The following is an 11,393-nucleotide window of genomic DNA, read 5'->3' as shown; positions in this document are numbered from 1 at the left end:
CCCACCTTGATTGGGGGGGGGGGGTTGGTGATGCAGGGTATAAAAGAGGCACTATCATGGGGTTGTGCGTGGCATTGTGCAAATTTTGATATACTGCATCCCTACAGAGACGTTAGTTATTTCCCAATGAATGTGTTGCTGGGCATCACAGAAAAGACAAAGGAATCTCCCTGGTTTTCATTGGGAAGAATGGCATATCTAGAGATCCAGCAGCCTTTAAAAAGCCTTTTTAATGGACTTTTGCTTGGATTGGCGGCAAAAAATATTTACCTAGTTTCCTTGGAAGTCTGCGCCTTAGAGAAGAAGAAAAAAAACTAAAACTTGTTTGTCTGATGTACTTCAGCCCTAAAATTAGGAGTAGGGATGATTACAATCAACCAATATAAATTCAGTCATGGGGCAGATATAATTTCAGAGGATGTGGGACATAGAATAGAATAGAGCTGCAAGGAACCTTGGAGGTCTTCTAGTCCAGCCCCCTGATCAACCAGGAGGACCTACCATCTCAGACAAGTGACTGTCCCAGGGGTAGGCAACCTTGGCTCTTTTATGACTCGTGGACTTCAACTGGCTCAGGAATTGTGGGAGTTGAAGTCCATGAGTCATAAAAGAGCCAAGGTTGCCCACCCCTAGCCTCTTCTTAAAAATCTCCAGTGATGGAGTGCCCATGATTTCTGGAGGCAAGCTGTTCCACTGGTTAATTGTCCTCACCGTCAGGAAGTTTCTGCTTAAATCCAGGTTGCTTCTCTCTTTGATCAGTTTCCAACCATTGTTTCTCATCCTGCCCTCTAGAGCTTTGGTGAATAACATGACACACCCCCCCCCTCTTCTTGGTGGCAGCCCCTCAAATAGTAGAATGCTGCTATCATGTCTCCCCTAGTTCTTCTTTTCTTTAGACTAGCTAAATCCAAGTCCTGCAGCTGTTCTTCGTATGTTTTAGTCTCCAGGCCTTGGATCATCTTGGTTGCTCTTCTCTGAATTTTTTTCCAAACTGTCAACATCTTTTTTCGTGATAAGGTGACCAAAACTGGCTGCAGTATTCCAGGTGTGGTCTTACTAGAGCTTTATAAAGCAATAATAATATTTCACGTGATCTTGATTCTATGCCTCTGTTTATACAACCCAGGACTGTATTAGCTTTTTTTTGGCTGCTGCTGCACACTGCTGGCTCATAGTCAAGTGATCATCCAACAAAATGAGTTTCAATGTGGAGAAAAGCAAAGTCTCACATTTAGGCAGGAAAAACCAAAAGTACAAATGTGAGACTTTGCTTTTCTCCACATTGAAACTCATTTTGTTGGATAGGGCCCATTGTTCAAGTTTGTCAGGATCTTTTTGGATGCTGAGTTTGTCTTCTGGGGTGTTGACTACTCCTGCCAGTTTGGCGTCATCTGCAAATTTGATCCCTCTTTCTTTCCTTCCCTTTTTTTTTACACATATGAAACAGCCAACACCAGCCATGATAATCATTCCAGAGAATTCAGAGGATTGAAATCAAGACAACTGGAGAATATCTAGATTGGTCTGAAGTGCATCACAGAAAAGACGAAGGAATCTCCCTGGTTTTCATCAGAAAGATTGGCATTATATTACATAAAGATAGATCTAGAGATCTAGCAGCCTTTAAAAGCCTCTCAATGGACTTTGGCTTGGAGGGTGAAAATATTAACCTAGTTTTCTTGGAAGTCACAGGGCTGCTCAAATATCATCCAAAGCTCTCATCATAGCCGACCCTCTCCCCGTCCCTTTTCAAATTTTGGAGACTCCAATTGCCTCAAACTATTATTTACTGTAATCCAGCTAAAATCGGCATAAAAAGAACAGACCAGTGGCGTTCACCGAAAAGACCCAAATAGATCAAGATGAGGGCTGGGACTGCACGATCAAATTCCACCCTTTTCAAACATGCAAATTGCAAATGATCTTTCGATACAGGACAGGTAGTCCTCAATGTGGTAACCACAATGGATCCCCAAATTTCCGTTGTTAAGCGAGAGTGTTGTTTAATGAGGTTTGCCCCATTGTACGGCCTTTCTTGCCACAGTGGATAAGTGAATCACTGCACTTCTTAAGTTAGTGTCCACGTTGTTAAGGGAATTCGGCTCTCCCCCATTGACTTTGCTGGTCAGAAGGTTGCAGACGTGATCACATGAACCCCGCTAGGCTGCAACCGTCATAAATATGTGTCAGTTGCCAAATGTCTGAATTTTGGTCATGTGATGGTGGGATGCTGCAAGAGTCGTAAGTGTCAAAAATGGTCATAAGTCATGGAGATTCTCAATCATCCAGGTCATAATTGCTAAGCACATTGATTTCTGCTTTAGATTGTAAGCCGCCCTGAGTCTTTGGAGAAAGGCGGGATATAAATGGGATTAAATAATAATAATAATAATAATTGTCCCAAAGGTGCTGTTCCCAAGGCAACTGATTTTTGCAAAAAAAACAGCCACCTTTGGGACAGTCATATGTCACTTTTTTCAGTGCCATTGTAACTTCAAACGGTCACTAAACGAATGTTGTAAGTGGAGGACTATCTGTAGAATGGAATGGGATGGAATGGAATGGAACGGAACAGAATAGAATAGAGCCGGAAGGGACCTTGGAGGTCTTCTAGTCCAGCCCCCTGCTCAAGCAGGAGAACCTATACCATCTCAGACAAGGGACTGTCCACTCTCTGCTTTAAAAACCTCCAGTATAGCAAGTGCTGAGGAAAATCCTTCAATAAATGGGGAAATTCAAGTCTGCGTTTACTTTTTCATTCTGCTTCTGGGCCCAACAGTAGCTTTCCTTCTCTGGTTAGGATTTGATCTGTTTTGATCTCTACGATCCTGAAATAATTTTACACCATATGCACAGATTTACATTTCAACTATTCCAGGCACCATCCCTATATTGCATGGGCTTGTAATTCTTAGGTTTACTTAGGTACATTTCCCATAGAAGAGAGTATCTGTACTCAGGGTGGAATGGTTGGGCTCTGAGGATCCACTGCTCTTTTTTGTTTGTTGGTTTGTTTGCAGACATTTCATTACTCAGCTAGGTAATCAATGGGGAATGATCGGTTTATATACGTACTGTACATGTTGGCTGGCTGTTTATATGTTTTTTTTAAAAAAAAAATTCTACACCTATCACTCTGACATAGCTTCTTTGGGCGGGGGGGAAAGTTGATTTTCAAGCCAGCAAATATATAAATTAGAGTTGAATAAGGCATTGAAAGGCCTGGGTTCAAATGTTTTCACGTCAAAGACCCTGAAAAATAGAGTTCAATATTTCTTAACTGGAAGGCGGTGTGTGTGTGTGTGGGGGGGGAATGATCTTTAATAAAGAATTTTCTCCAATCTAGAAAACTCCCAATACATACTTCACCCTTCCTACCTCTGACATTCTCAACTAAAACCCCTCTTGAGTAGGAATTTCGGGAGTGACGGACCCACCTGATTTGCAGAGCACCCCGTGAGGGAACTTATACTTGACAGAATCAGTGAGAGTCAAAATCAGGAGACTTTGAACTTCTTTCCAGATAATCTGATAGATTCCTTGTAGGTTGGCGCAATACAGCAAAGCAACTACCTTCACACAATATCCTTAATTGGTTCTTGAATTAGCACTTTTTCTAGGTTCACACACAGCTCAACTCATTAAGGTAGGTTGGCGTTGTGTGTGGGGGAGGTCTCCTCAAGGATGGTCAAGTCAAGACGGTAACTCCAAGTGTGGAACTGAAGTTCTGGCTGCTTTGAGGGGCCTGTCACAGCTTTGTTTGACCCCCGTGAACGCTCTGATGACACTACACTAGGACACAAACAAAACCGATCCAGGTTAATCCTAACGGAAACCAACTGAGCAGGCTTAGCAGGTTGTGAAGCCACTAGGCCAACCTAGCTCAACATGTCGTGTGAAGACAGCTGGTAGATGAATTGATTGGGGGATTGTTTTTCTTGTACAACTCAATGGCAGCCAGTGTGGGGTCTGCTTTTTGCTGGCTTTTTGATTCCGCTGAATGAATTTGGCTTTGAGACCCACAGTCCAAAAATGTCAATAGTCCAGAAATCCTCACGGGTTTCATAAAAGCCAGAATGTGGATATTAGGTGCTACGCCTCTGCTTCATTGGGCTCAGCATACAGCGATGAGATTTTCCCATCCTTCCACTCTACCATCACTTCTCCCATGTTTGGTGCTTTGGGAAGCAAACTGTCTCCAGATTGATCCGAATTCTCTTTGTTTAGCAGCAGAAAGGCTTGCTTCGTTTCTATCTCATCAGGCGGGGTGGCTTCATAACCGTCTTTGTGTAGGTGAAGGAGTTTCTGGTTTCTGCGGAGTGGAGAAAAAATAATGTTTTTTCAGCCATCTGTTTCCGAGTGAAACCCTCCAGATACTGTATGATAGCGGGCAGTTCAGGGAGACCAAAGAATCGCTCAAAATAAGGATGTAAAGACATCAACCCTGTTTGGGGAAAGTTTGGAAACCAAGATGGAATGAACCAGGCTCCCCTAAGCCTAATCACATGACAAATATAATATTGGCTTGCTCTTTGTGTCTATGGAGATTCTCAGTCATCCAGGCCATGGTTGTCCCAGAAGTGCTTTTTCCAAAAGGCAACCAGACTTGGTTGTTGTTATTGTGTTCCCCTTGAAGACGTTTCACTTCTCATCCAAGAAGCTTCAGAGCCGAAGAAGCTTTTTGGATGAGAAGTGAAACATCCTCAAAGAAAACAAAAGACAAAATCCAGCTGCCTTTTGGGAAAAAAAAAAGCCCTTTTGGGGGTTTGCCCTTTGTGTATGTGTGCTTTTGAGTTAATTTTTGACTGTCTGACAACTGCCTGGGCTAGTCCCTGCAAGATTTCAGAAGTGGCTTGGCATTGCTTCCTTCCTAGGGCTGAGAGAAAGTGTGTAGGAAGAAAAGTCTCCATCATGGTTCCTCCAAGCGGGGAATAAACATGGCAACTGCTTTGGGAAGAAGGTTGTAGTTTATTGCAGAGGAAAGGCAGACAGAAAGATGGATCCAACAGAAAAAGAAGGACCGAGCACATGTGGGTAGTGGGTTTTTATACCCCCTGGACTCTATTGTCTGGAGTTATTTCCTGTTTCAAGCTTTGTATTTCCTTTGTCAGGTATTCTGTCCTGAGCCTAGGTGTGCCACTCTAGGATTCTTGCTGGTTGTCTGTCCCAGCCCACCTCCCTGGGGCAGGGGTATGTAGATTTTAGAAGTCTGAAGTCTTCTTAGCTTCAACCTCCCTGAACGGTTTACATCTGCATTTCTATAGAGTAGGTTTCCGCTTGGGGGAGGGAGACTTGGGGCTACTAAGAAAACCTGGGCATGCTTTTTCTTGTCTCTTTAAGATCCTTTGAGGAAATATATTTTCCTGCCCTTCCAATATTTCCTTCTCTGGGGAACTGACTTCCCACAAGTGACTGGCCCAAGGTCACCCAGCTGGCTTTGTGTCCAAGGCAGGACTAGAACTCACAGTCTCCCAGTTTCTAGCCTAGTAGCTTTAGGCCCTACACTAAACGGGCTCAGAAGAAGCTGAACGTGCATCTTTGACTGGATTCCTCTTAAACTATAACTTTTCATGCTTTCTGGGCAAAGAAGTGGCTTGAAGACGAGGTCTACAGGGAAAGCTCAAAGGTGTTTTCTTCAAAAGGCAACTGGATCGTTTTTCCCTTGAGGAAGACTTTCCAATCCTTCCATTGGCCTCACCATCCTGCCAGAACCGATGAAGCTTCTTGGGATGAGAAGCAAAATGTCTTCTTCTACCAGCTGCCTTTTGAAAAAGCATGTTTGGGAAAATGAGGACCTGGATGACTGAAAATCTCCACAGATGTCTGCAGTGAAAATCAACACAGTTGGCCAGGTTAGTGCAACTAAATTATTAAGAGAACTTGCAACTTTGTTTGCACAAGGTACCAAGTTTTGCTTGAGTTAACCATGGTGGGTTTTGTGCCTTGGTTTTTTTTCTGCCATCCTACTGTGTTTGGTTAAGTTGCCGTTGAATACACCGGGCAAACCCAGAAAGTGGGTTCGTTTGGCAACTAAGGAATCCTGTATTCAGAGGTAGAGAGGCATGCCGGGTGCCAACCAAGGGTTACCGCTCCAAAATATGACTTCTTCATACCTGTTGGCCCTAATATTTGCTCCCAAGAGGACCACACCAATGAGTAGAACAAGAACCGAAAGGCCCAGGATAGAGTAATTCCATGCAGATGCTGAAAGAGAAAATAATAAAATTCATGTGGATGGGTTAATGACCTTGGCTTATTGTCCAAGTGCTCAAGAGATGCTTCTCATGTCCAGTTTTGTCCCATCACCACTAGGGAGATACCTCAATAGGGCATCTGTGGAAGGCAAGGAGTTTAAAAAAAAAAAGATGGAAACTGCAATCACAACATTCTGGGTTCATTACACATCTGCAGGCATCACGTTGACTTTTTTGATTTGCTCCTGTAGAGGAACTAAACAAAGCTGGTAAAGGAATAACAGAATAATAGAGCTGGAAGGGACCTTGGAGGTCATCTAGTCCAACCCCCTGCTCAAGCAGGAGACCCTATACCAGGGGTAGGCAACCTGGGCTCTTTTATGACTCATGGACTTCAACTCCCAGAATGCTGACTCAGGAATTCTGGGAGTTGAAGTCCATGAGTCATAAAAGAGCCCAGGTTGCCTACCCCTACCCTATACCATTCCAGACAATAGGTTCTCCAATCTCTTCTCAGCTTCTGGAGACAAGTCATTCCACTGGTTACTTGTTCTTTACTCACTGGTGAATTGTTAATTGTTAGCAGATAAGAAACACCCAATGACATTTCAGCCCTGGGAAAGGAGGGAATGCAGGAAGGAGATTTGAAAGAACCCCACCCTCATTCCATTTAGTATAAGAGGGGGGGCAGAGGGAAACTCTATTAGGCTTTCAAGATTATGTTATTATACCCTAGAACCATAACATAAAATTCTTGCATTCCTTCTGGTGTCTGTTTCCTGACCTGTCCTAGCGAAGGTCTGGATTTCTCCTTGGTAGTTCCTTGATTAAGAAAGTACCAAGGAGAATCAAGGAAACCACAGCACTGGCAGGGCAAGCTGCTATATGTAAACAGAGAGCAATCCACACACTCCGCTGCAGTGATGGTGTTACCTAGATGGTGAATGAAAAGTCTGCAAGAAAAGAACCAAGCTCAGATGGCACCAAGGACTTCCCACTTCAACCCTGAGCTACGGAGATTCTTTTCTAGGAGAGTTCCTTCATTTTCATGCCTTTTTAAAGACACCCGCCACGCTCCCCACAGCTCTCCTACTCAAGATCCAAAGCCTGAACTAACAGGACTCAGCCTAGTCCAAGCAAATTCTGCAGTTAACCCCTTGAAAGGACTTACGGTCTTCTCGTCGGAAAAGCCACAACATCTCCTGCAGCATCTCTGGAGACAAGGGGTCTTCTGAAAGGTTGTCAAGTGCTTCTGAGTCCTTCTGGGGCTGTGAACTCATCCTAGCCAGGACACCCAGGTCTGTGTTCAATGCTAGGTTAGAAATCAGGAGACAGTGAGTATTGATGGCGCTACTATGGACACACATAACATGCCAGTCCAGGCTAAAATGTGACAGGGTAGGACGGGGTAGGACAAGCAACCCAGCGGTTACTTTTGCAGATTGTTCCAAATGAGCTACCTCTTTAAGACCTCATATGTTTTATTTAATTGAACACTGCCCGTTGTATCAACATTCAGACTTAGCATCTTGCTGAAGCTGGCAGGCTAAAGTAAGAGTGATCTGCTTTTGAGCTCTGAATTATCGTCTTAATAAAACTCTCTCCTTAGATAAAGAGCCTCGTGAATCTATCTATGATTTATGAGATTCCTGAACTTTGAATAGCTCTGTGAAAATGGAGCAAGCCTGGCAACAATACTGGAGGAGGCCCTTCCTGAAAAGCTCTTGCTGGGGGTGAAAGAAGAGAGCTGTGGCTTCGGAGACAATCCAGAGCTGGAAAAGACAAAGGAACGCCCTTGTGCATGATCCAAAGGCCTTGGACAGTGACTCAGATCGAGCCAAGGTGTCCGAAACGTCCCATCTCGGCCATGCTGATCTGTAGACTGCTGAATAGACAAGCTACTGGAATTAGAACATAAGAAGCTTTGGGGCAGAGCCTGTGGGCCACAGGGAGGGAAGAGAAAGGCAGGTGATCTAGAAGGAGTGGCAGAGCCTGGAAGGGGGGGGTCAAAAAAGGCATCAACCTGGAGTCACTGCACCACCACAAGTGGACTAAATCCAACCCCTCTTGAATTCTGTGCACCCTTATCTCCTAGCAGGTGCCAATCGTTAGTTGAGAATATTCCTGTGTATTGTCATGAGTAGCAATAAATCAATTTAGTTGGACCTTCATATGAGTGGATGTGATTGTTTGCACCTGATATTTGTACGGGAATATGGAGATGGCCTTGAAGAAGGTATGCAGGAGCTATTACCGTCTCTCTCTCTCTCTCTCTCTATATATATATATATATAGATAGATGATAGATAGATAGATGATAGATAGATAGATAGATAGATAGATAGATAGATGATAGATAGATAGATAGATAGATAGATAGATAGATAGATAGATAGATAGATAGATAGATAGATAGATAGATAGATCTCCATATGAGGGGTTCTTGGTGCTCTCTGAGCTTGCTTTTTTTTCTTGTAGACATTTCAATACCCAAACTAGGTAACATCATCAGGGTTCATGATGTTACCTAGTTTGGGTAATGAAACATCTGCAAGAAAATCAAGCAAGCTCAGAGAAGCACAAAGGACCCCTCATTGCAACTCCTCAGTTCAACTACAAATATTCTCCTTTATTGGCTTATGTCTCTATCTCTGTCTATCTATTTATCTACCTATCTACACACAAACACATACATGCATACATTCATATATGCATACATACATATATGCATAAATCAGCTTGGCCCAGGAAGGGAAGAGAAAGTGAGAAAGAAACTCAAGAATTGTTTCCCGGCCTGGCCTATCTCAAAAAGACAACGGTGGATTTAGTTTTATCATTGTTTTTTTTTAAAAATGCTATTAATGTTTATTGTAGACTATGTTTGGAAGGACTCCAAGGATTGCAAAGTACAGGCATGGGGACCACAGGATGTCCTCCCCTGCCTTCCTCAGAACAAATTGCAAACACACAAATTGTGGTTGTCATCTAGCTCTATTAAGGTGTAAATATCAATTAGTTCAATGAGAGTGAACACGCACATTACCTAAAACAACGGTTTGCAATAGCAGAAGGACAATGACACTTGTATTGAAGAAGAGACTGTGCAATGCAAGAATTAGCACAATTTCATCTTTTTTCCATCTTTTTTCTCCCAACACACTCTAGCAAGCCTAAAGGCTGTGTGATTCTCTTAATGGGAGGGTGGGATCTCTTTGCTCTTGAATAATATTCCTATTTAATCATCACACAAAATGTTCACTCCATACTCAATGATAAAGCCATTGCGAGAGGATGAGAGGGCAAGTTGACCTTCTCTTCAAAGAAAAGTGGAAAACATGAGTTTAAAAGAGAAAAGACGGGGGGGGTGCGGAAATTTGGCAGAGAAATATACATTGTAGTCCAACTGTAGTTAATATTAGAACAAATTTTGTCCGTGACTCTTTGACCACTGAGAGAACGACAACAACAAAAATTCTGGACTTCTGCATTTACATAACACATTTCATTCATTCATTCCCTAAACCAGGGGTAGGCAACCTCGGCTCTTTTATGACTCATTTTCCCCAGCTCCCTGGAGTGGAAGAGGAGAAGCAAAACCAGATTTGCAAAATACGGTTACTGTAGTAAAAAGGTAAAGGTAAAGTTTCCCCCGCACATGAGTGCTAGTCGTTTCCAACTCTAGGGGCTGGTGCTCATCTCTGTTTCAAAGCCGAAGAGCTAGCGCTTGTCCGAGGACATCTCCATGGTCATGTGGCTGGCATGACTAGACGCCAAAGGCGCACGGAACGCTGTTACCTTCCCACCGGAGTGGTCCCTATTTTTCTACTTGCATTTTTACGTGCTTTCGAACTGCTAGGTTGGCAGAAGCTGGGACGAGTAACAGAGTAACACTCTGTTACGCGGCACTCGGGATTCGACCCGCCAAACTGCCGACCTTCTGATCCACAAGCTCAGCATCCTAACCCACTGAGCCACCGCATCCCTTATTTACTGTAGTAGCCTATGTCAATAAAGATGAGTCTTCCTGTGGGGTTCGCTTTCCTGATCTGGTCTACTTCATAGGGCTGACACTAATACAAAACAGCGAGCTCACCATATACCAGGAAGCATAAGGCTGTCCAAAAGATCCCCATGACGATTTGAAGCGCCCTTCAAGGGGAAACTCTTCTTTGAAAGGATCCTTCAGTGGAAGCTAGGAAAAGAGAAAGCAAGATACTTAGTCCTGAGATTGGTGTGCCTGGCCAGAGGTCAGTGGTTCTTGACTTAATTCATTTTCCAGGTATCAGATAATGCTATTACCCTAACAAAACACACACACACACACAGAGAAAGAGAGAGAGAGAGAGAGGGAGAGGGAGAGGGAGAGGGAGGGAGAGAGAGAGAGAGACAGAGAGAGTTTTATATGAGGATCTCAGCAGTGGCTAATCCATTTTGGATGCTCAAATTAAGTAATTAAAACTGTTCCTTTGAGGAGGAAGAAGAGGAGGGGGATGGGAAAGGAAAAGGGAAGAGAGGAGGAGGAGGAGATCCAAGAGAGGCTGTAAATAGATGTCTTTGTAAAAATTAGAATTTTAATAGCATAATTTTATATTTTTTAAATAATGTAAAATACACACTAAAATAAAATAATATGAGAGAGACCAGGTGGCATACCTGTAAGGGGTCAAACAGGTCAGTCTGATGCAAACTGTGTTGTATTGACACAACACAACCACATGCATTACAAAATGTAATATGCAATCCTCTTAAATATTCTCTTAAATGTGGTTGGGGGGGATCCCTTTGTTCTTGCAGTCCAATGCTGCATTTGTTGTTGTTGTTGTTGTGTTGAAAGCCTGCAGTCCACCACACCTGAGTCAAATTTAAAACTAGAGCTTCCTGATGATGGTTGAAATAGGCTGCAATTCAGCTACCTTTTATTTATTTTTTTCCTTTTTGTTACAGTACTATAAATCTTGTTAGATTGCATTGTTTCAATACAGTGATGTTTATATGATATGATTAGTGAAGATCGGCATTCCGTTAGATAGCTTAAAGCATTGAAAATAGAGAAAGAAAAGAGAAAAAAGTATCAATATTAATTATAATTTAGGATGCCCATATGGCATGCGTAAACAATTCAGCTATCTTTGAAGAGAGATTAGTGGCATGATCATCTAGTAGAAAACATAACATTTCCTAAGTTACTTATCTGAAATC

At 42.9% G+C, this 11,393-nt stretch overlaps 1 protein-coding gene across 1 annotated transcript; it reads right to left on the bottom strand.

Annotated features, from left to right (window-relative positions):
- Positions 1–4,092: 4,092 nt before the first annotated feature.
- SLC51B (SLC51 subunit beta) lies at positions 4,093–7,743 on the bottom strand (the record flags this gene model as incomplete). The annotated part of the gene is made up of 3 exons (XM_083370978.1): positions 7,366–7,743; positions 6,114–6,204; positions 4,093–4,312 (listed from the first exon to the last, which is right to left on the bottom strand). The coding sequence occupies exons 1-3, from the start codon at positions 7,559–7,561 to the stop codon at positions 4,093–4,095; spliced, it is 507 nt and encodes a 168-aa protein (XP_083227104.1). The 5' UTR covers positions 7,562–7,743.
- Positions 7,744–11,393: the final 3,650 nt, after the last annotated feature.

Source organism: Vipera ursinii (genome assembly GCF_947247035.1).
Source record: "Vipera ursinii genome assembly, chromosome: 11".
Taxonomy (NCBI): domain Eukaryota; kingdom Metazoa; phylum Chordata; class Lepidosauria; order Squamata; family Viperidae; genus Vipera; species Vipera ursinii.
This window is presented reverse-complemented; position numbering and strand designations above follow the sequence as displayed.